This window comes from Ovis aries, chromosome 16, assembly GCF_016772045.2.
Source record: "Ovis aries strain OAR_USU_Benz2616 breed Rambouillet chromosome 16, ARS-UI_Ramb_v3.0, whole genome shotgun sequence".
In the NCBI taxonomy this organism is placed as follows: Eukaryota; Metazoa; Chordata; class Mammalia; order Artiodactyla; family Bovidae; genus Ovis; species Ovis aries.
In genome coordinates this window covers 29,610,233-29,636,743 of record NC_056069.1, presented here as the reverse complement: position 1 = coordinate 29,636,743, position 26,511 = coordinate 29,610,233, and the positions used below count along the sequence as shown (strand labels likewise).

Genomic DNA, 26,511 nt, shown 5'->3' with positions numbered 1-26,511 from the left:
ATTGGAAAAGGCTCTGATGCTGGGAGGGGTTGGGGGCAGGAGGAAGAGGGGACGACAGAGGATGAGATGGCTGGATGGCATCACGGACTCGATGGAGCTGAATGAATCTGAGTGACCTCCGGGAGTTGGTGATGGACAGGGAGGCCTGGAGAGCTGCCATTCATGGGGTCGCAAAGAGTCGGACACGACTGAGCGACTGAACTGAACTGACTGAAAGGAGTTAGAGGTAAGATAAGGAGTTATAGGATTGATGAATTAATGTATAGGGTGCCTCAATTTTAGTTTATTGAAGTTTTACATCTTATAAAAATAATTATTTTATATTACAAGCAATTATATTTTAAAAAATCTTTAAAATCAAACAAATACACATATCCCTTAAATAATAAAAGAAGAAAAATCACTGTATTTCCATTGCTGAGAGTAATTTATGTATTCTTTTAATGTGATTTCTTATTCACATTGACCTAAAAAATCATAATAACATTGAATATCTATTATTCCCCACATTTATAACATAAAATATTTACCATTTTGAGTTATGGTCTTCAATACCATTCTTTTTAATGGTCACACAATATTTCACCTAGTGTTAATTGTAGTTATATTAAGAAAAACCCAATAGAGATAGAGAGATAAATAGTTTGCAATGGACTCTTAAATACTGGCCAGCTTTAATATTTTTCACCATTTCTTATTTTTAAATTTGGCTATAGCATTAATTGCTAGGTTCATAGTCTCTTCATTTTATGAGTTAAAAGGCAACTAGCCTAAAATCTATGCATATACAAATGGCAAATTATGATTAAGTGGCTTAAATGAAATCTGCCTGCTTGTAAAGAATAGATCAGAACATGGTGAATTTTGAGAGCTACAGATTCAAAAAGTTAAATGTTTTCTGTAGTTACAGTTCTCATATGCATCTAATTTGGTTCTGAGATATTAAATCACATTTAAACTTTACCAGACGAATGCAAATGAAGCTTGAGATTAATTTGGTCTTTGCATACTCCTACTGTTTTGCCTTCCTGGAACACAGGAACATATTAGGTACCATGCAGGATGTCAGCAGATGACATAAAATTCTCTTAACAGTCACTTAAATTTGATTGCACAGGAAAGAAAATAATGTAGAAACAGACCAAAAAGCCTAAATCAAAAGTCTGTATATTGAGACTTCCCTGGTGGTCCAATGGTTAAGAATCTGCCTGCCAATTCAGGAGACACAGGTTCGATCCCTGATCCAGGAACTAAGATCCCACATGTAGCAGGGCAACTAAGCCTGTGTGCCACAACTCCTGAAGCCCGTGAGCTCTAAAGCCTGCACTCTGCAACAAGAGAAGCTACGGCAATAAGAAGCCCATGTGCCACAAATAGAGAGTAGCTCCTACTTGCTACAACTAGAGAAAGCCTGCAAGGAGCAATGAAGCGCCTGTGTGCTGCAACAAAGCCCCAGGCTAGCCAAAAATAGATAAATTTTAAAAAGTTGTGTACTAACAGTGACAGTGTTCATTAGAGACTTAGTATCACTGTCCCACTCTGGAATCCTAGGCTGAACCTCAGTTAAGATTTGTATAAACACCCGGGAGTGCAGCTCCAGTGGTCTGCAAACTGTAAGCAAGCTGTAGAATGATTTACAGAGCAGGAGTGAAGTCCAGTTGGCAGGATAAAAACAGATTAATCTGGACTGTCAAAGACAGTGAATACATCAAACAGCTAAACTAAAAAATATTCTTCAAACAGGACCAGTGGATAGTATAATGAGTTAAAAAATTCTGAGAAGGGATTTGGAGAATTTGATAAAAATCTATTCATGTAATTTTGTAATAAAATCCACATAAATTATTTTTCACCATTAATAGTCCAGCAATAGGAATAACAGTATGTGTACATGTGCAAAGGACATGAGGAAATCAGGCCACTCCCTAAAACTAAGCAGGCATTCTAAGCTGCATTAAATATTTATTTGTCTGTCACATTAGTTAGATTTAAGCATTGCACGTGTCGGCAAGCATTATGGGCTTAACGGTGACACCTCTACATTCATATGCTGAAGTTTTAACTCCCAGTACTTCAGAATGTGCCTGTGTTTGGAGACAGGTCTATTAATGAGGAGATGAAGTTAAAATAAAGCTGTGAGAGTGGGTCCTAATCCAGTCTGACTGCTATGAGAAGAAAAAACTGAGCCCATGAAAAGAAAGGTGGCCATCTGCAAGCAAAGGAGAGAAACCCCAGAAGAATCCAAACCTGCTGACACTTGACCTTGGACTTCAGCCCCTAGAAGTATGAGAAAATGATTGTCTGTTGATTAAGCCACTGTGGTATTTTGTGATTACAGCCTGAAGAAATTAACATAGTGAGTTAGGCTGGCTAAAGTGTGGCAGGAAGGATGAAGCTGCCCCCTTGGAGTATCTGTCAAGACACAGGAGCACCTCAGCTCTGGAAGTACTGCAGTGGCAGGGGTAACACACATGATCCAGCTCAGATGGCTCTGAGAAGCTGTAGAATACAGCCCACACACTTCGACAACTTCTGAGCTCTTCAGTCTGGGGTGAAATAAATTAAAAAACAGAAAACAAAAAAAACTTTACTTACACAAAAAAAGGATTTTGCTTTATTTTTGTATTGAGTGTGAAGTATCATGGGCATTTAGTTGACAAGCGCTACAGGCAGATGGAAATGACTTTACAGGCAGGATGAGAATTATAATAATGGGTGCAATTTCATAAGATTGACTTTTTAGATTTTTATAAACTATATACAACAATATTTATAGTTTAAGCATTTCCATGTATACAATTCACAACAACGTTCATAATGTCTGAGTGTTGCCATTAGTGATTGTGTGTGCTAAGTCACTTCAGTCGTGTCCAACTCTTTAATAACCGATGGACTGTAGCCTGCCAGACTCCTCTGTCCATGGGATTCTATAGGCAAGAATACTGGAGTGGGTTTGCCATGCCCTCCTCCAGGGGATCCTCCCGACCCAGGGATCGAACTGGCATCTCTTATGTCTCCTGCACTGGCAGGTGGGTTCTTTACCACCAGCGCCACCTGGGAAGTTCCTCTGTATCTGTACCTAGAGCATTCTCATCAATTTCAACCAAAGTTCTGCAACCTTTAAACTATAACTTTCTCCCTTCACTCAAATCACTGATAAATTCTACTCTCTGTTGCTATGAATGTGCTTATTCCACCAGCCTCATAAGTAGAATTATACAACACAACCACAGGACTAATTTTTGAAGACCTAAACATTGTTATCCAGAAAAATATTGGGGTAGCGGTGAGTACTGAAGCTCAGTTCTCAGTTGCTCAGTCTTGCCCAACTCTATGTGAACCCAGGGACTGTAGCAAGCCAGGCCTCCCTGTCATTCACCAACTTCCGGAGTTCACTCAAACTCACGTCCATTGAGTTGGTGATGCCATCCAGCCATCTCATCCTCTGTCATCCTCTTCTCCTTGCACCTTCAATCTTTCCCAGCATCAAGGTCCTTTACAAAGAGTCAGTTCTTTGCATGAGCTGGCCAAAGTATCGGAGTTTCAGCTTCAGCATCAGTCCTTCCAATGAATATTCAGGATTGATTTCCGTTAGGATGGACTGGTTAGATCTCCTTGCAGCCCAAGGGACTCTCAAGAGTCTTCTCCAGCACCACAGTTCAAAAGCATCAATTCTTCGGTGGCACTCAGCTTTCTTTACAGTCCATCTCACATCCATAGATGATGACTGGAAAAACCATAGCCTTGACTAAACAGACCTTTATCAGCAAAGCAATGTCTCTGGTTTTTAATATGCTGTCTACATTGGTCATAACTTTTCTTCCAAGGAGCAAGTGTCTTTTAATTTCATGGCTGCAGTCACCATCTGCAGTGATTTTGGAGCCCCCCCCCAAATAAAGTTTCTGTTTTCATTGTTTCCCCATCTATTTGCCATGAACTGATGGGACCAGATGCCATGATCTTAGTTTTCTGAATGTTTAGTTTTAAGCCAACTTTGCAGTCTCTTTCACTTTCATCAAGAGGCTCTTTAGTTCTTCTTCACTTTCTGCCATAAAGGTGGTGTCATCTACATATCTGAGGTTATTGATATTTCTCCTGGTAATCTTGATTCCAGCTTGTGCTTCATCCAGACCAGTGTTTCTCATGATGTACTCTGCATGTAAGTTAAATAAACACGGTAACAATATTCAGCCTTGACGTATTCCTTTCCTGATTTAGAACCAGTCTATTGTTCCATGTCCAGTTCTAACTGTTGCTTCTTGACCTGCATACAGGTTTCTCAAGAGGCAGGTCAGGTGGTCTGGTATTCCCATCTCTTTAGGAGTTTTCCACAAGTTGTTTTGATCCACACAGTCAAAGGTTTTGGCATAGTCAATAAAGCAGAATACTGAAGGATGTTAGGAAAAATCAAGGAAAAGGTCCAGGGATCTGGCTCTTGCTCAATGATACAAACTGTCTTTCTCCTGATCCTCCCAGTTTCCCTTTCCTCCATGTCCTCCCCAGTACTTACTATACCTTGTCCTTTGATAACAGACATTCCAATAGGTGTGAGGTGACAGCTCCCTGTAGTTTTGATTTGCATTTCTCTAATGATCAGTTTAATTCAGCACATTTCAATATGTCTCATGGCCATTTAAATGTGAAAAAAAAAAGTCTATTTGGGTCCTTTGCCTACTTTTTAATTGGACTACTTGCTTTCCTGTTCTTGAATTGTGTCAGTTGTTTATATATTTTAAATATTAACCTCTCCTCAGATGTGTGGATTCCAAGTATTTTCTTCCAGGGTTGTCTTTTTATTGTGTTGACTGTTCTGCAGAAACTTTTTAGTTTATGTAGTTCGACTAACTCAGTTTTTATTTTATTGCTTGTGTTTTAGGTCTCATTCAAAAAAAGCATTTTCAGAACCCATGTCAAGAAGCATTTTTTCCTATGTTTTCTTCTAAGAGTTTTGTGATTTTAGGTCCATATATTTAAGTCTTTAATCCCTTTCAAAGTTTAGTGAGTAATGTCTGCTTTGCTCTGGCAATTAACCATATGTAACTTCCTACATTTCTTGTATTTTTAGTAATGTATTTTAACTTTTTCTTCATTTTTTTTCATGTTTTTCTATCTTTTCTCGACAAACACACAGTAAAGCACTGTGGGACTAGAAATGACATTTTATGATTTACCTTCTCATCATGCCTGAATCAGTATCTTGCACACATTAAGAAATCAATAAATGCTTTTTGTCTGTTTGTTTTCTAAAAACTAGGGATGCAAGGGAAAAGTTCTAAGATGAAAGTGTAAAGACTAAATTTCTTTCCTTGGTAATGTGAACAAGATTAGATCACTTACATATATTTTCTAGCCTTTGGTTACTGTGCCTTTTACGTGAGTATATGACACACGATTCCTGTATAGCTTTATAATACTACATGTCTAGGCTATTTTGATTAATCTGAACTAAACACATTTTTAGGAGACCTTCAAAAAACAAACAAGTATGTACTTTAAGAACTTATTCTGAATTACACTAAATATATGGATGCAAATTAGGATTTTTTTCCCTAACACTCTATTCAACAAATTAAAGGTCAGAAGGACAGTATTATACTCTCAGCCCAATTCATGTTCTGTGAAAATGAAATATACTGACGTCCTATATTCTGCTGGGACACATGATCTGTACCTATTTTCAGCCCACAGCTCTTCACATGCCATTGTTTAAAAATAGATCAGTTCTGAACTTTGGAGACAGACTTAGAAGTGCATTAACCTCTTTCTCGACAGTTAAGTTTGCCATTTTGCACTAATCAAATCAGTATAAATCTGATCATGATAAAAATAGACCTTCTTACTTTGTACACATTCCAACAGGCTCTCATAAGCAGAGGGGTATGGCTCACTGAATTTTTCTAATTAGCTTTTTGTTTTAAATATACTCCTGCATTAAAGCGTCATCAGTCTCTGATCTTAAAATTCCAATGCCAAGTTTTGATGCTAAGATGCTGTCTCCAGAAGGCTGGTTGTTAAACTGGAGGAAGGGCTTGTTAGCAGATTGTTTGAATAAATTCCAGAAGAAATGAGACATATGATAAACCTTGAGTTAGTGTCCCTCTGAGGTATGGTCTAACACCCTCTAAATGACCTCTCATAGCACTAATACACAGTTACAATTGCTGGTTTAAATTTCTGTCTCTCATCAAGTTGTAAGAGCCATGTGTGCTGCGACTATATACTATTTTTCATGGAATCATAGTAATACTAAGAATAAAATTTTACTTTGTACTTACTATGTACCAGGCACTTTTCAAACTTTTAATGGTTTTTTTTTTTCTCATTTAATTTGAAAACATTTCTGTTAGGTACTTATCATCATCATTTATATTTAAAGATGAAGAAAGTAAAATATGTACAAGTTATGAAAGAGCCCAAAGTTGTGTAGATACTAAGTTGTGGTGCCGCATTTATATGAGGCTAATGGCACTAATAACCTCAGATACGCAGATGACACCACCCTTATGGCAGAAAGTGAAGAGGAACTAAAAAGCCTCTTGATGAAAGTGAAAGAGGAGAGTGAAAAACTTGGCTTAAAGCTCAACATTCAGAAAACGAAGATCATGGCATCTGGTCCCATCACTTCATGGGAAATAGATGGGAAACAGTGGAAATAGTGTCAGACTTTATTTTGGGGGGCTCCAAAATCACTGCAGATGGTGACTGCAGCCATGAAATTCAAAGACACCTGCTCCTTGGAAGAAAAGTTATGACCAACCTAGATAGCGTATTGAAAAGCAGAGACATTACTTTGCCGACTAAGGTCCATCTAGTCAAGGCTATGTTTTTTCCAGTGGTCATGTATGGATGTGAGAGTTGGACTGTAAAGAAAGCTGAGCACCGAAGAATTGATGCTTTTGAACTGTGGTGCTGGAGAAGACTCTTGAGAGTCCCTTAGACTGCAAGGAGATCCAACCAGTCCATTCTGAAGGAGATCAGCCCTGGGATTTCTTTGGAGGGAATGAAGCTGAAACTCCAGTACTTTGGCCACCTCATGCGAAGAGTTGACTCATTGGAAAAGACTCTGATGCTGGGAGGAATTGGGGGCAGGAGGAGAAGGGGACAACAGAGGATGAGATGGCTGGATAGCATCACTGACTCAATGGATGTGAGTCTGAGTGAACTCCGGGAGTTGGTGATGGACAGGGAGGCCTGGCGTGCTGCGATTCATGGGGTCGCAAAGAGTCGGACACGACTGAGCAACTGAACTGAACTGAACTGAACTGAATGGCACTATGGAGAACAGTGTGGGACTTAACATATGATCCATCAATCCCACTATTAGGCATGTATCTGGAGAAAATCATACTTCAAAAAGATACATGCACCCCAATGTTCATTTCAGAACTACTTACAACAGCCAAGACATGGAAGCAACCAAAATGTCCATCCACAGATTCACGAATAAAGATGTGGTCTGTGCGTATACAATGGAATATTATTCAGCCTTAAAATAAGTATGAAATAATGCCATTTGCAGCAACATAAATGGGCCTAGAGATTATCACACTAAATTAAGTCACACAGAGAAACACAAATCTAAAAGATGATACAAAAAACTTATTTACAAAACAAAAACAGATTCACAGACTTAAAAATAAACTCATGGTTACCAAAGGTGGGAAGAGGGGCTATAAGTTATGAAATTGGGATTAGCATATACACACTATTATATTAAAAGAGATAGTCAGAAAGGATCTACTGTATAGCACAGGGAACTTTACTTAGTATTCTGTAATAATCTATATGGGAAAAGAAATATATATGTATAACTAAATCACTTTGCTGTACACCTGAAATTAACATAACATTATAAATCAACTATGTATTGTTTGGTTGATCAGTTGTGTCTGACCCTTTGCAATCTCATGACTGTAGCCTGCCAGGCTCCTCTGTCCATGGGATTTTATAGGCAAGAATTGTGGAGTGTGTTGCCATTTCCTTCTCCAAGGTATTTTTTGACCCAGGTATCAAACCTCTAAGTCCTGCACTGGCAGGGGGATTCTTTACCACTGAGCCATCATTAAACTTCAGTATAAAATAAAAACAAACAAAAAACGAGGCCAGTGGAACCAGGGCCATACTCTCCCCCTGATGCTGCATGGCTCCTGCATAGTTGGCTTTCACTCATACATGGTGCTGTTCAAAACACTGAGAATATCATAAAGGGAATTTAAACCATTCAAAACAATGAAACAGAAGACCTCCGAGCCCACAAGGCAAAACAGGTGCACATTTTAAGTGGATGGAAGAATAGGAGGGTTCTCCAGGCAAACCAGGGCTGGGCACAACTGGGAGGGAGAGGAGGTTTCTGGAGATCACTGAAGTCCATCTTTGCAGACTCAGAATTTTAACCAGATAGAGTCACAGACCAACAAGAGAGTGAAGAACAGAGATGACAGATAACGAATGCATCACTATAGTGGCTCTAATTTAATTTCTAGGTACTATTCTAAGAAGTTTTTTCAGAAAACTGTAGTTGTTCCTATATTCTTGGGTCCATGCATATTAGCTGACAGTGAAACAAAGATAATTTTTTTAGATGACTTTCCAATCACTTCTCAGGATGCTGACAATGCCAGTGGGGCCAGTGCTGTGGTCATATGGCCTAGCTCGAGGATGAAGAACACACAGATTTATGTCCCATGCTGAATTTCCTCCACCTTGAGTGGCTCACTGCTTAGGTTCAGACAGGGAATCCAGCAACTTTTGCTTTACGAACCACTGACATTACCCTACACACACCTGGCATGGCAATGTAAGAAAAATCGTATTTATTTTCTATCTATCCCATGGATACTATTAATATTATAGAGTTTGGACAAAGTACTCAGATACCTTTAATAATTGTACTCTACTGGCATACTCCCCCACCCCTCAGGTTTACTCAGAAATAAATCACTAACGTATATAAATGTTGAGAAAGTTAAAAAGAAAATAAAAACAACGGCATGCAAAATAGGACCTTCTAGGTTTTCTGTGTGTATATCAAAACAAACTCACAGAGGAATCTAAAGATGCCAGCATCCTTTAGTAATATGTTAGAAACCACATTCTCCATAGTACAATCTAAAATGATACTAAGAAAGGTAAGCGGCCACAGTACGTCATAGTTCAGGGCATCACTTTTCGTCATGCCAGCGTCTCTACCGTGTCTCCAAAATTCTCCCTTCAAGTTCTAATCATCTAATAATCTAACAATTTGACTTTATTTATTTATCCAACAAGCGGTTATTAAAGATGTACTATGGAGGGGCTGGAGCTATGGTGGAAATCAAGAAGTCCTTACTTTCTTGGGTCCTGAGTTCCTATAGTAGATCAGACAATTAACAAATAAATAAAAAGAGACAACAAGACAACAAAGTGATGTGTACCAACAACAAAACTCATATGATGGAGAATGCAAGGAAATTAAATCAGGCGAGGCTCTGTTAAGGAGGCAACATTTGTATTGAGACCTCAACAATGAGTCAGGTATTTGTTGAAGGCAGTTCAGCAATTTGTCTCCAATGTATGAAGAAGATAAATCACCTAGTTTCTGCATGAGTGTTCTTTCAATAAAGTTTTGCTCTCGAAATATCTACTAGCTAAATTATTTTGCATATGCATGATATGAGTTTCTGGTAAGAGCTTTCAAAGGTCACACAAATTAAATTCTTCCTGCCATTCTACATCTTAGAGATTCTTCATATTTTAAAATATTCAAACACATTGAAAAGAAAGGATGGAGAATAAAATAGATATAACACAGATTTAATTGATTATGAGTAAGGAATAATTTCACATTCATAAGAACCACATTTTATTTTCTTTCTCTATTTTCAAACAATGGATTTTTTTCATAAGCTTTTTAGAATATAAAGTTTGACCTTTCACTTTTGTACATTTGTGAGTACCCAGACTTGTGTTAGCAGAAATTGTTGCTTTAATGTATATATCAGCATCTCATATTATGCAAAATACTTTCAGAAAAAGAGGCTTCTGGACAAAGAAGCATTTTAAGTTAAAAGTCTTATTAAAATGTAAGATAGTTGTTGGTGAAAACGAATATATGATTAACAATTACATGTGGCATGTGTTTGTGCATACAATGCACATCTTATATTTTTACCTTTTATTAAAATATACATATCCAACAATCTAGTTTTCACTTTCTAAGTATCTTGGTTGGATTCATTTTATATTTATAGTATCAATCATTCAATGTCTTCTATATGCCAGGCACTTTCTGGACACAAGAGGCACAATAAGGACCAAAATACATCTTTGCATAAATTAACACCTCATCTTCTAAATTAGAATACAGCTTTTGAAAGACAGAATGATGTATTTTACTACTTTTAAAACATTTCTTGTGATCTACCACTTTGACCTAAATATAGCAGGTACATAATACTCCGGGTTAACAGAGGACAAGATATATTTCCCATTGTTCTTGCTAAACTTTTCTTTGTAAAACATATCTGGGTGTTTTAGATCCAGGTTTCATTTGAATAATGACTTCTGTTACCTGCTGGCCAATGTCTTTGCTTGCTTTCCTATGCTACTCTTCCTGTTGCTATAGTTTTAGCTCACATTAAAGTTTGGCTTTTGTGTGACTCTGATGCCAGAAGAGCAAACGTTGAAGAACAAAGGAACAAACATTGTTTTCACCTTTTTAAGGTGTTAAATATTTCATATTTCATGCTTCTACTTCTAAGAACTTTAATTTGATTAAGTAGCCATAATTTATCCTGCTTTTCACTCATAATTCAGTAAAATACCCCTTTTCTAATAAATATTTAGTGAGCTCCTAGCAAATACTAGTCATTAGAGATACAGAGATACTATGGCACAGTCTCTATCCTCAAGAAGCTCACAGTCTTGAAAGAGACGAAGAGTAAACTGACAAACGAAAATACAGTGATAGAGAGTTTTCAGAGAGAATTTATGAAGAAACTCATACCTGGTAAGACTGTTTGATGGAAAATTGAAGGAAAGTCGGGTTGAAAGGATTGAAGATAGAGAAGGTAGCATAAAGAAAGGCCAAGAGACAATCAGCAACATTTTTCCTCTCAGGGAAATTATCAGCAATTTTCTGTCAGTGAATCATGAAAGTAAAGATGGAGGCAGACCACAGAGCTTCTCCAGTGCAATTCAAGCAGCTTGGCCTTTTTCTTAGAGGGGACAGGAGGCCATAGTTAGACTCCAAGAAAGTAACACTGAACTTGTGTTGTATATCATTCAATATGATGGCCAAGGGATGGGATGCGTTTGAGCTAAGTGAGATCAAAGGCAGGGAGAAAAGTGGTGGTGCATGTCAGAAAGTGAAGTAAAAGACGCTGAAGCTTTGAAATATGCTGCCGATGCTGCTGCTACATCGCTGCAGTTGTGTCTGACTCTGTGCGACCCCATAGATGGCAGCCCACCAGGCTCCTCTGTCCCTGGGATTCTCCAGGCAAGAACATGGCATTTGAAAATATAAGGACAAATTATTATAAGTGAATGACAGAATAGTTGTAGGGATTGAGGGAATTGGGGGCATGTGTATAAATGTGAGAGTTGGACTATAAAGAAAGCTGAGCACCGCAGAATTGATGCTTTTGAACTGTGGTGTTGGAAAAGACTCTTGAGAGTCCCATGGACTGCAAGGAGATCCAACCAATCCATCCTAAGGGCAATCAGTCCTGAATATTCACTGGAAGGACCGATGCTGAAGCTGAAACTCCAATACTTTGGCCACGTGATGCGAAGTACCGACTCATTGGAAAAGACCCTGATGCTGGGAAAGATTGAAGGAGGGAGAAGGAAGGGACAACAGAGCATGAGATTGTTGGATGTCATCACTGATACGATGGACATGAGTTTGAGTAGGCTCTGGGAGTTGGTGATGGACAGGGAAGCCTGGCATGCTGCAGTCCACGGGTCATAAAGAGTCAGACACGACTGAGCAACTGAACTAAAGGGGATAAAAATGAAAAGTGGAAGTTTTTCCACTTAAGATCAGAGTCAAAGTGTGGCAGTAATTAATAACAAATACATGATTAAGAAAATTTTCTTGTTATCCTGATATTATATTACATTAAGCATTTTTAGCATGGAGAAATGTTTCTCATTTAATCATTCAGCTTTTCAGGGTTCATTTTTACGCTCACTTTCTGTTGGCTTTCTATAGACCCTCAATGACATTTTCTGTTGGAAACCTTACTTTTCTGCTTCTTTCAAATAAATCCTTAGATTTATTGTATCCATCTGCCTATTGATTCCATCTTAATCGCTGATACTGTCTATTCAGTTACCTTTGTCTCTATGCTATGGCCCATCCTACCCCACCTTTGAATCCTGCCTGGCACTTGAGAACCTAACCTGGTTTTAGTATCCTGAGCTTCAGCCTCTTAGTGAAGAGGATTTGTATTTAAAACAAAATGCATAATCCAACAAAGAGATAAAGCAAAATATATTAATAGATTTAAAAACATGATATATAGCTTTTTTAAAAATGCAAAGGTTTAATTCTATCTCTCAAAGCAAAAAGATTTGTATTTTGATTGAGGACTTTATTATTTGATTGAGGACTTTATAGAGAAAATAAGTTAATCAATAGCAGATATTCAGCTCCTTCTGTTTCTGAAACTCTTAACTGATGTCTTAAGGCTTAAAAAATACAAATAACTTTTAATGGATGTAGATACTTAGGGATGGTTATAAATGGTAAAGATGTTAGGTGAAATGGACATATTTATTGAGTATTTTATATTTGCTACATATTGTAGGAATTTCAAGAAAAATTTAAAAATATAGAGGAAGTGACCTTTGCTCTTAAGGAACTTTCAAGACAAAAATGGAGGAAACTAATGTGGAAAAATCATGATAACAGACAAAATGGAAAGTAGTACTCAACCATTATGGACTTGGTGCCCTGGGGTCAGGGGAAAAAGAGACCAGATCTAATCTGGAGAATCAAAGGAAGTAAAAATAAATAAATATTATTTGAACTACATTTGCCAACAGATGAGAAACATATCTGGAAAACATATGATGCCAGTTGAGAAATCAGAATTGCTTTTTGCAAAACAGTAAGTTGCACAATTTGGCTATAGGCCACTTTGGAAAATATAGGGCAATAGGGAAAAATAAAGCTGGAAATTTAGCAAGGATCAGAGCATAGAAGGGCTCGAATATGAGCCCAAAGAGGCTCTAATTGATGAACCTGTGAAGACAATGTTTCTGAGCAGAGACATGACTATCTCATACACATAAAAGAAGATTAATTTGGCATTGCTGCTTTAAGTGGTAATTAGAGAAAACAGGCCAAAGGTTGAAAGGTAAACTAAAGGGATAGTGCAAATAGTCCACGTGAGAGCAACAAGGTTAGGGTCATGAACTTGGTAAAAGAGACAAGGACAAAGCTGTAAGATACATTGTTATAGTAAGTTGATAGCATTTGGTGATTGACTGGATGTGCAGAGCAGAGAAAGATTAAAAAAGACTTAAGTTTTACATTCTATATGACTCAAAAGAATAACTAAAATATTTACAGAGAGAGACTTCCAAGGATAAATGGCTTAGTGATGGAAGATAATCACTTTAATACATGGTTTACTGTATGTGTAAGGCAAATGGAAATCATGTAGCAATGGCAAAAGGAAATCATACAGCTTTCAAGAAAACGGATTATGTCAAGAATTTGGAGGTCAAATTTTCAGAACTAAAGAGCGAGATGAAATAAATAAGAAAATAAATTCAGAAATGGAAAGTGAAAAGCCAAAGACAGCAATGGTTTAGCCTTAAAGGAGCTCCCTCAAAAGATTCAGGATATAGGTGTTACCAAGTGTTTAAAAGAACTGCCAATGGATCCAAGACAAATGATGTCATCCCTAAGTGTTCACTGATAATTTTCAAGGAAACGATTTTGGTAAAGAAGTGGAGACTGAACCACAGTGGAAGATAATTATAGAGTAATCTTTCTAGATGAGTAGTAAAAGAAAAGAGAAAGAGAAAGTCGGTGCAAGAAACACAATCAAGAGAACGTTCTTTTGATCTAAGGGTAACCTGAACCTTCTAGTGGGCAGAGGGAAGACATCTAGGGAGGGAAGGAAGGGCCACTTGAGAAAAGAGGTGGTTATAGATGTTGCAAAGTGTTTTATTGAAGTAATAGGAAATGAATGACTCACAAGGGTCAAGTCAGTCTGTGATCAGGGTCCAGGAGATGAACAGGAAAAACAAAAATAGGACAAAAGTAGAAATCACAAAGAAGTTAATGAAACAGTTTGCTGAGCATGAGATGAGAGAGTGGAAGGCTGGGAGGCTATGGACAATGAGGTCCAGAAAGGACTTGTAACCAGGGATACAGAAAATAAATTGGTATCTTGAGAATCATAATTATAAGAGCAATACTCCAGTCATTTTTTTAAAAACGCAGAGCCTGTAAATGTGAGAACATAGGGTGAATAAAGGGGAAAATTGTTTTAACATTCAGTTTTAATTTTTTTTTTAGTAATGTCAAAACATGGAATTGAGGATTTCTCAGGAAAAGAGAAAGTAAACAATGATCACACTCATGGAGACTGAGGACAATAAATCTTACCTCTCTCAGAGGATCATTGAGTTCATTGAGAATATTTTCCTCATCAAAGATTTTGCCTTGGTATCTGTGTTCATAATAATCATGTATCTTCTGACGCATATCAGCTGGTAACTTATGGAATGACATATATTGTTCCACTTGCTTATACTGTAAGGAAAGGAAAAAAAATAAATTAGAAAATGTTGTTAGGCTGTATGAGAAATCATGATGTGATTTTGTTATGCTATATTCAACAACTTTTGAGTAACAGTAACAAAATGAAATTCTTTAAAGTGAAGGAATTAATGTACTAGGTTGTAAAGTACCTACTCTATGTCACATACTATAGATGATATTTGTTTAGATAAACATTTCCTGTAAAGACCTGAAAAGTTATGGAGAGGAAGCATGGAAGGAGTTCAGAGTAAACTGGGTGCATCCCCAAAAATCCAGTGATGAGGCAAGAAAAAAAATGTAAAGCAATTAAAAAAAAAAAGCAGTTCTTTGAAGTACACAGTTGCTGTTTAGCATTTGGAGAAAGAATCTTATAACTTTGGATAGTACAAAGGTTTTATCTTAGATCTTATAGTCAAAGATAAGACCTAATCAAAATTTTAATCTAGAAGCACAAAGTTTCGCAACCATTTGTAAGTCATATATACTCAAGGGACACTCATGCCCTATAAATTAAGAGACTATGTTTGACTTAAATTTAGTTTGTAGAAAAATACCAGAATGAGACTAGATCCACATGGTTTTATAGCTGAAACTTAATTTAGACACTTTATTTTATTTAAATAAGTACTTCTTAAACTTGATTGTTTATAAAACTTGGGATGAAGCAGTCTTTGGGGAATGATTTGCATTCCTAACTCCAGATATTGATTCTGTTGGGGTACCTGCCTTTGTAAATTTATATACATACTCATATACATAAACACACATTTAAAAAAAGTCCCTACAAATCAAACAGGAACCTAGAAGCACGTATATTACTTGGTAGGTCATTAGAGGAGAATTTCAGGCTTTAAAAAACCAGAATCTGCATCTTAAGAAAGATGCCCTGGATGACTCACACACATTTAAATTTGAGAAATATTCCCTTGATATTTCAAATGCAGGCAGTCATAAGACTATACTTTGAAAAAAATTGGTTAGAACCCCCTAAATTAGTTCCACTGTGCAGATGATAAAAGCTGAGTACAAATAAAAAGGTAGGTAATAAAACTGGATGAAGATAATGGAAAAAAATCTTTCCTTAAACATGACACATTTGGTGTATTATCTATGAATATTTTTGTTTCAAATCTTTTCCTAATAACAGAGCTCAAGCCAGATCTAGATGACTGGACTCCTTGCCCATAATTACTGTAAATATAACTGGTAATTGATAATAAATATACCTAATGGGAAACAGCAACCCATTGTATTGTACTTCTTCAAATATTTTTAAGTACATTATTTACTCATAAAATTCATTTTTGGACATTCTCTTCTAGAGATTAGTATTCTCAAAGGAAATACAACTTTGTCATGAGATCCCTTTAGTTGGTCACCAGACTATTCCTTAAAGTAAAGCCTGCTGGCCTAACTACTGTGGGTGTGTATATGTGTACCTACAGTAACCCTAATAGGTTACACACATACACACACACACATTTACATATCAAAGTAAAACCTGCAGGCTTACTACTACTGTAGGCACACACGCACACATATATTGATGATTTTGAGCTGTTGTGCTTGAGAATACTCTTGAGAGTCCCTTGGACAACAGGGAGATCAAACCAGTAAATCCTAAAGCAAATCAACTCTGAATATTCACTGGAAAAGACTGACGCTAAAGCTGAAGCTCCAACATTTTGGCCACCTGATGTGAAGAGCCGACTCTTGGAAAAGACCCTGATGCTGGGAAAGATTGAGGGCAGGAAAGTAGGGGGTGACAGGATAAGATGGTTGGATGGCATCACTGACTCAATGGACATGGGCTTGAGCAAACTCCAGGAAACAGTGAAGGAGATAGTGAAGCCTGGTGTGCTGCAGTCCATGGGGTCGCAAACCAGTCAAGACACTGCTTAGCGACTGAACAACAACAAATATATATGCATATGCACGTGTGCATGTTCAGTCGCTTCTGTCATGTCTGACTCTTCACAGCCCTATGAACTGAAGCCAGGCTCCTCTGTCAGTGGGATTTTCCATGCAAGAATGCTGGAGTGGGTTGCCATGCTCTCCTCTGGAGATCTTCCAGACCCAGGGATGGAACCTGGGTCTTTGGGGTTGCAGGGAGATTCTTTACTTGCTGAGCCATCTGGAAAGCCAGTATGGGCTTCAGTATATATATATACACACACACTTATATGAAGCAAATTGATTATGATTTCAGGCTTTGAATTTAGGCGCCAAGGCTGTCACTGTCATCATGTGTAAATGGCTTCTTGTATGTATTTGAGAAGGACTGGGTTAATTTTTCCTGAAGAAGTCAGAATCTGTGTGCCTACTTAATCTTGGTAGCCTACACCTAGCTAGAGACCTGGGATTCAGCCTGCTTGGCCCCTTGTGCAGCTGGTTCTAAGGAAAGAAGTGTCAGCTTTTCTCGATCCTGCAAGATTGCTGTGTAGGATAAAGTTCATTTGCAGCTGGACTGGAAAATCTCTATCTTTATTTTTAGAGACATTTGTGTATCTGATTTTTACTTATAGCCAAGAAGAAGAGAGTGGGATATTTGATGTACTGTTTAGGATCTGAAATACCACTGGAGATCCACAAGGCTAACTTCTGCATGAATGATTAGCAACTAGCCTACTTGATTTGACTAATTTGAGTGGACTATTTAAAGACCTACTGAGAGCTTTGTTGGTGAGCGCTCCCCAAACTGACTCTTTCGTGACTTCAAGGGCTAAAACCAATCAGGCTCCTATGTCCATAGGATTTCTCAGGCAAGAACACTGGAATGGGTTACCATTTCCTTCTCCAGAGGATCTTTCCAACCTAGGGATCAAACCCAAGTCTTCTGCATTAGCAAACAGGTTCTTTACCACTGAGTCATCAGGGAAACCTGAAGACTGGTCAGTTCTATCAAATATCCAAACTTGGGAAAACAATAAAAATAGCTTCAGACAACAGAGCTGTCACAGTGTGGACACTTACAGCATTGATGAAAGTTCTTTCGATTCTGGGCAAATGAAGAGTTCTAACCTGCAGAATTCTTTCTGTAGGACCAGTATGTGTCAAGTGACCTCTATTCACTTTTCTCAGCTGATTGCTTGCCAATACAGTGCTTGGGGTGATGAGAATCTTGAATGTTAACTGGCATACTGAGCTCTAGATTTCTCCCCTCTCTACAAGCATCTTTGGGGTATGGGAGGCAGCATTAACATTTAGCAGCATTTTAATCATTTTGGGAAATTTGTGCCTATATGCAAAAGTCTATACATCTAGAGAAAAAAAATAATCTGCTGTATGAATAATCTCTGAAGTTAAAAAAACTAATACTTGATTACCTAAATAAAAATGTGACCTATAAAATTACTTAATTTTCACAGAAAGTCAAGATGGGTTGAGTCTACTTATTTTTCCTTCTTTTCAATCCCTTTAGACTTTGGTTTAATGATCTACAGTAAGAAGGTGTTATACCAATGGATCTTCCTTGTTTCTTCAGACAGAACTTCTATGAATATTTTTTGTCATTTATTGAGTTCAATTCATTACTGAGTTTAGTTGACTTTGAGCATGTATTACATATTTTAAACATTCATTTGCTCACAGGAATGATTTATCTAACAAGTATTAATTGATTGCTATGTGCCAGTGGTTCTCAAGGTGTGGTTGCCAAAACATCAGTATAACCTGGGAACTTAGGAACTCACATTCGTAGTCTCTACCCCAGGCCCACTGAATAAGAAACTCTGAATTAGAAAGTCTGGCAGTTGTGTTTTAACAGGTCCTCCATACACTAAAATATCAGAACCACTTCTATATGCCAAGTACTGTGTTATCTTAGGACGTAAGGAAGTACATTTGAGGGAGTGTAGGGGAAAGAAAAAGAAATCCAGTTTCTGACAAGCTAAGTTTAAGATGCTCATGGAACATTCTAATGCTTATATGTAGGTCAGGCACTCAGAAGATAAAAGATGCACAGAGTCAGTGACTAAGGGATCAGCAAAGATGCGTCAAATGAAGACATAAAAAGACAAAAAGTGGGACCGATATTTTAAAAGCAGTTGAGTCATGGACCTTGAGCAAGTTGAGGGAACTCACATTAGCCAGCAAGATGTAAAAGAAGACAGAAAAGCTTGGTTAACGAAATCCAAATAAGGATAAAGTTTCAAAGGATAAGGGGCCACTCAAAAGCAGTACATTTGGAGAGAAGAGATATTGAACCATGCTCCGAGAACTTGGGAATTATGTTGAAACACAACACTTATTGAAAAGCTATTTCTTATTAATAAAAATATCACTTTCATGTGAATTGAAGAAATAAAAATAATAAATAAATCCTTGAAGAAGATATCTAATGGTAGGAGGACAGGGAAATAAACTAGATGTTAAAATTATGCATAAGCTGGCAAAGTATTAATAAAAATGAAAAATAACAGTTTCTGTTAATTCTAGTGATGTGTATACATATATATATACACACACACACACAAAAGATAACCTGCATATAGATAACTAATCAATAAATTTTTGAAAAGCAAAGATTCAAACACAATTATTTCTAGAATATATAAAATCAAAAATTCATTCGATCAGATTTACAAACTATAAAAGATTTACAACTATTAAACAACAAACTATTAAAGATTTATAAACTTTAAAAGTGTAATGTACTTCTATTTTTTAAATGTCCTGTGCAATTAAAGTTATAAGAAGCTGAAGTTGACTGGTTCTATAAAGACCTACAACATCTTCCAGAACTAATACCAGAAAAAGATATCCTTTATCATTATAGGGGATAGGAATGCAAAAGTAGGAAATCAAGAATACAAGGAATAACAGGCAAATTTAGCCTTGAAGTACAAAATGAAGCAAGGTAAAGGCTAACAGAACTTTGTCAAGAAAGCATACTGGTGATAGCAAATATCTTTTTAAACAACAATCCAAGAAACACCTCTACACATGGACATCATTATATGGTCAATACCAATATCAGATTATGTTCTCTGCAGCCAAAGATGGAGAAGCTCTGTACAGTCACCAAAAACAAGACCTGGTCCTGACTTGGGCTCAGATCATGAGCTCCTTATTGCAAAATTCAAGCTAAAATTGAAGAAAATAGGGAAAGCCACTAGGCCATTCAGGTATGACCTAAATAAAATCCCTTATGATAATACAGCAGAGGTGGCAAATAGAGTCAAGGGATTAGATTTGGTAGACAGAGTGCCTGAAGAACTATGGACAGAAGTTCTTAACATTGTATAGGAGGCAGGGGCCAAAACTATTCCAAAGAAAAAAGAAATGCAAGAAAGCAAAGTGGTTGCATAAGGAGGCTTTACACATAGCTGTGCAAAGAAAAGCAAAAGGCAAGGGAGAAAGGAAAGATATACCCAACTGAATGCAGAGTTCCAAAGAATAGCAAGGAGAAGTAAGACGGCCTTTTGAAATGAACAATGCAAAGAAATAGAGGAAAATAATAGAATGGGTAGGACTAGAGATCTCTCCAATATAATTGAAGATATAAAGGAAAAATTTCATGCAAGGATGAGCACAATAAAGAACAGAAATGGTAAGGCCCTAACAGAAGCAGAAAAGATTAAGAAGAGGTGGCAAGAATATACAGAACTACACAACATAGATCTTCATGACCCAGATACCCATGATGGTATGGTCACTTACCTAGAGCCACATATCCTGGTGTGTGAAGTCAAGTGGGCCTTAGGAAGCATTACAATGAACAAAGTTAGTAGAGGTGACAGAATTCCAGCTGAGCTATTTCAAACCTTAAAAGATGATGCGCCAAAGTGCTGTATTCAATATGCCAGCAAAATTGGAAAACTCAGCAGTGGTCACAGGACTGGAAAAGGACTATTTTCATTCAAATCTCAAAGGGTGATGCCAGAGAATGTTCAAACTACCATATAATTACTCTCATTTCACACGCTACTAAAGTAATGCTCAAAATCTTCCAAGGTAGGATTCAGCAGTATGTGAACCAAGAACTTTGAACTGTACAAGCTGGGTTTAAAAAAGTCAGAGGAACAAGAGATCAAATTGCCAACATTCATTGGATCATGGAAAGCAAGGAAGTTCCAGACAAACATCTAATTCTGCTTTATTGACTATGCCAAACGCTTTGACTGCATGGATCACAACAAAGTTGGAAAATTCTTAAAGAGATGGGAGTATCAGACCACCTTACCTGTCTCTTGAGAAACCTGTACTAGAGTAAATAAACAGCAATTCGAACTGGACATGGAACAACGAACTGGTTCAAAATTGGGAAAGGAATACAACAAGGCTGTATATTGTCACCCTGCTTATTTAACTTATATGCAGAGTACATCATGAGAAATGCTGGGCTGGACGAAATACAAGCTGGAATCAAGATTGCCGGGAGAAATATCAATAACCTCAGATATGTAGATGTACTGCCCTATGCAGAAAGCAGAGAGGAACTAAAGAACCTCTTGATGAAGGTGAAAGAGGAGAGTGAAAAAGTTGGCTTAAAACTCAACATTCAAAAAACTAAGATCATGTCACCCAGTCCCATCACTTCATGGCAAATGGAGGAGGAAAAAGTGGAAACAGTGACTGACTTTACTATTTTGGGCTCCAAAATCACTGTGGATGGTGACAGACGCATGAAAAAGATGTTTTTTCACATCCATTAAAAGATGCTTTCTCCTTGGAAGAAAAGCTTTGACAAACCTAGACAGCATAGAGACATCACTAAACAAACTTAGAGCCACCACTTTGCTGACAAAGATCCATATAGTCAAAGTTATGGTTTCCAGTAGTCATGGATGGGTGTGAGAGAGATCCTAAAGACTGCTGAGCACCAAGGAATTGATGCTTTCGAACTGTGGTGCTGGAAAGAATTCTTGAGAGTCCCTTTGACTGCATGGAGATCAAAATCCTAAAGGAAATCAACCTTGAATAAGCATTGAAAGGACTGTGGCTGAAGGTGAAGCTCCAATAGTTTGGCCACCTGATGGGAAGAACCAGTTCACTGGAATAGACCTTTAGGGTGGGAAAGATTGAGGGCAGGAGGAGGTGGGAGTGACAGAGTATGACATGGACATGAATTTGAGCAAACTCCGACAGATAGTGGAGGACAGAGAAGCCTGGCATGCTAGAGTCCACGTTATCACAAAGAGTTGGACAGGACTTAGTGAATGAAAAGCAGCAGCAACAATTATATAATGACATATATAATGCATGTACATGATATTATAGGGTTTCAGAAGAGACAACCCCAATAGGCACCACTTTTTCATGTTGACTATTTTTTGCTACAGGCAGTGGAGAACCTTTTGGCTCAAGAGAAACTACTGCCCTTTGCTTAATTACCTAGGATAATTTAAATTGGGGAATTTTCCTAGAGAAAGAGTTATTTCCAGAGATAAATTTCATCTAAGCGGCCCCATCTGTATGAGTAGATAAATATCTTAACTACCCACCAACCCTCTTCTTTTTTAATCATTCTGTGAGTTACCCTCCTGTCTTTGAGAGCTCCAGATCCTTCTCCCATTACCAGGATAGTATATACACCTTAGGCTACCTCTTTGTCTCTGAACCTCCCCTGTATGTGGGGTCTCTGACCCTAGCAATTTTGTGGGATCCATATACATACCAAAAATTAAATTTGGTTTTCACCTGATAACTGGCTCAATTTAATTTAATTCTTAGACCAAAAGAAAGAACCTAGAAGGATAGAGGAAATTTTCTTTCTCCCTGACAATAGTAGAAGTGAGCTCGAATAGAGTGTTTATAACAATCACAAATATTCATTGTCAATTCCAGCAGTCTCACTTCTCCCATGTCATCATTTTTATTAATTTTTAATTGGAGGATAATTGCTTTACAATGTTGTGTTGGTTTCTGCCATACAACAACACAAATCAGCTCTAACTATGTATATCTATAGATAGATAGATAGATATAGATATATATGCATATATGGAGAGGGCACGGCAACCCACTGCAGTATTCTTGCCTGGAGAATCCCAGGGATGGGGGAGTCTGGTGGGCTGCCATCTATGGGGCTGCACAGAGTTGGACACGACTGAAGCGACCTAGCACCATATATATATGTATGTATATATCCCCTCCTTCTTGAGCTTTGAGCCTCTCTCCAATCCATCCTGAATCCCACCCCTCCAGGTTGTCACAGAGTGCCAGGTTGGCCTCCCTGTGTCATATAGCAGCTTCTCACCAGCTATCTATTTGACACATGGTAGTGTATATATTGGAGAAGGCAATGGCACCCCACTCCAATACTCTTGCCTGGAAAATCCCAAGGATGGAGGAGCTTGGTAGGCTACAGTCCATGAGGTCGCAAAGAGTCGGACACGACTGAGTGACTTCACTTTCACTTTTCACTTTCATGCATTGGAGAAGGAAATGGCAACCCACTCCAGCGTTCTTGCCTGGAGAACCCCAGGGACGGGGAGCCTGGTGGGCTGCTGTCTATGGGGTCGCACAGAGTCAGACACGACTGAAGTGACTTAGCAGCAGCAGTGTATATATATCAATACTACTTTTTCAATTCATCTCACCCTGTCCTTCCCACTATGTCCACAAGTCCATTCTCTATGCCTGTATCTCTATTCCTGTCCTGCAACCAAAGGTGTTTAGTCCATATTGCTAAGCAATATGCTTCTGTCTCCATTTCTCATATGGATTAATTATAGGTATCATTTATTGATTTTGTTGCCATAAGAAAGAGCTTTAATTACTTACAGTCCCCCATATCTTTTCAGTCCTTTTCTCATGCTAGAATTCTGTTACCAGTGCTAATCCTTCCCTATGTCTCCTTTATAACTTGACATAATCTACTCATACCTTTATTTCTTTTTCAGAGAACCCTAGGCAAATTTACTGGATGAAAGTAACAAACTTCCTCCTCCATCCTACTTTCTAACTTTGGTTGTCTCTACTTTTAAGATGTAAAAGTGGATATAATTTTGTACTCATAAGTGAACCTACCAAACCCAGAAACTGTCTGTATTACTCTGATCATGTGTTATGATGCTAAGTGGAGCATTTGATGACATTTTCTTTTTTTTTCATGGATTTTTTAATGACTTTCATTTCTTGCACAAATAGCTCTTATTTTAGCGTCATATTTTTCCAGCTTCCTTATACTACCCAGTATCTATTGAGTTTTCTTCAGAGATTTTCCTTTACGATTTCCCTACAACATCCCTGGTTGGGTCCACTGTTCCTCAATCCTATGTTTTCCTTTTGGTTTATTTATTCAGGTTGCTGGAACCAATCCCAAAGTAAACAACTAAGAACTATTGAGTGGGAATATAGGTTTTTGGAATGACTTTTTTTGTCTGAAAATATTTCTGTTAGATTACATGACAGAATTCTAGGTTGAACTCCTCTAGTTGGATGTGGAGCTTTGGGATAATGAATTCACTTAGCTGGATATGTTCCATGTTTCCTATCACTTATTTCATATATGTTTTCTCTGTGTTTACCCCTACATTTCCCTATAATCCCTAATTTTTCTCTACATTTTTCTGCACTCTTGAATATTTCCTGAAATTTCTAGAACTCATTTTAATTCCAAACATTTTTTTCATCTTCTTTGAGCTTTTATTTTCTTAAGTTTATTGTGTTCAGATTAGAAATATAGCAATATATGAAATAAAGAAGTAATTTAAAGGCATCTTTTTATCCTGAAAAATCGGGGATGCCTCAATAGAGGGGAACTCAAAAGTATCCACTGAGTTAGGTTCAGTAAAGTTTTTGGTGACTTTGCAGTTGGTGGTTTCATTGGACTCTGTGTATACAACAGGAGTGGGAACAATTCAAAACAAGTTGCAAATGATTTGAGAGTGACTGGAAATAAGAAGTGAAGATGGAAATTGCAAATGTGATCATCTCTCTGACATGGTCTAGTTAAAAGCAGTGAGCTAGAATGATGGCTCGGTAAAGGTAAGCAGTTCAGAAAAAAAAGAAAAAAACTTTAAATTACATTTATATTGTTTTTCTGTTCATGAAATAATACCCTTACCAGAAAACTGAATTACTCTTATTTTAATACTCCCCAGTACTTTGTGGCTCAGCTGGTAAAGAATCCACCTGCAATGAGGGAGACCTGGGTTCGATCCCTAGGTTGAAAAGATCCCCCGGAGTAGGGAAAGGACAGTAAAACTCCAGTATTCTGGCCTGGAGAATTCCATGGACTTTATAGCCCATGGGGTCACAAAGAGTTGGACACAACTGAGTGACTTTCACTTTCACTCCTTCATTCTGGGCTTCCCTAGTGGCTCAGTGGTGAAGGATATGTCTGCTAACACAGGAGACTCCAGTTCAATCCCTAGGTTGAGAAGATCCCTTGGAGAAGGAAATGTCAACCCACTCCAGTATTCCTGGAAAATCCCACGGACAGAGGAGCAGCGACTAAACAAAAATAACTCCTTCATTCTAATCCTCAAGACATTATCAAATTATGTAAATTTGACCTGCCAAAGTTTTAATAATTTGCCTTTCCCCTACATCACTATTATTATCATTCTAGTCAAAGTAACTGTATTTATCCTTTAAAATAATTCCTAACCACATTCTTTGTATCTACTTGCACATGTCTTCTTACAATCCTAATTCATTTTTCATAATCCAGACAGAGAAATCTTTTTAAAATGTTAGGCTTATTGTCACTCCTTTCCTTAAAGCCTTTTAATAGCCTCTCAGGATCAAGTCCAACTCTCTTGGCCTATATGGGCCTCTGCCTCCTGCATTCTCTTTCGTCACCATGCCCTGGTGTAAGTGTCTTTCATATTTCGTATGAAAGCTCTACCAGTTTTATGGCCAAGCATATACTTTGCTTAATTAATATTAGTATATACAGACACTACATTCCTCAAGCTATTTATATGGAATTTTATTAGATAATAAATTTAGTTTTGGTTTAATAAAATGATTTGAAAATATTCAGTGCTTCAGATAATAAACTGACTATGGATAATCATCACTACATATCTGTGAATATATATGTATATATATAATACTGTGGACAGAGGAGCCTGGTAGGCTGCAGTCCATGGGGTTGCTAAGAGTTGGACCCGATTGAGAGACTTCACTTTCACTTTTCACTTTCACACATTGGAGAAGGAAATGGCAACCCACTCCAGTGTTCTTGCCTGGAGAATCCCAGGGATGGGGAGCCTGGTGGGCTGCCGTCTATGGGGTCGCATAGAGTCGGACACGACTGAAGAGACTTGGCAGCAGCAGCATACATATATATAAAGTGAGTTTCAAAAACATACACCAACCAAAATAAGTTATTCTTTTTAGCATGCACAAACATTGCTATTAAGGGCATCCCAGGTGGCGCTAGTGGTAAAGAATATACCTGCCAAGGCAGGAGACATAAGAGACTTAGGTTCAGTCCCTGCATTGGGAAAATCCCTTGGAGAAGGAAATGGCAAACCACTCTAGTATTTTTGCCTGGGAAATCCATGCACAGGTAGCCTGGAGGGATACAGTGCATAGGATCTCAAAGAGTTGGATATGATTGAAGCATCTTGGCACGCTTGTTCTTTTTTAGAATATATTTGATAATAGCTACTTTATGATACATTTCCAGAATATTCTATTTTACTCACATAATTCATAAGGTTCATTTAATTGTCTTACAAATAGGCAAAAAAGAAAAGTATTATATAGGTCATTATACCAAATATAGGCAAAATAAATAAAAGATTTTAAAAGTTTTACTTATCATTACATACACTTTGTATTATGCATTT

The 26,511-nt window shown here is 37.6% G+C and overlaps 1 protein-coding gene across 1 annotated transcript in view; it reads right to left on the bottom strand.

Moving 5' to 3' along the window:
- The window catches only part of HCN1 (hyperpolarization activated cyclic nucleotide gated potassium channel 1), a 452,456-nt gene that overhangs the window by 69,971 nt on the left and 355,974 nt on the right, over window positions 1–26,511 (bottom strand). Inside the window, exon 5 of the mRNA XM_015101304.4 lies at window positions 14,606–14,752. Coding sequence (XP_014956790.2) covers window positions 14,606–14,752 — 147 coding nt within the window. The remainder of the gene's footprint in view (window positions 1–14,605; window positions 14,753–26,511) is intronic.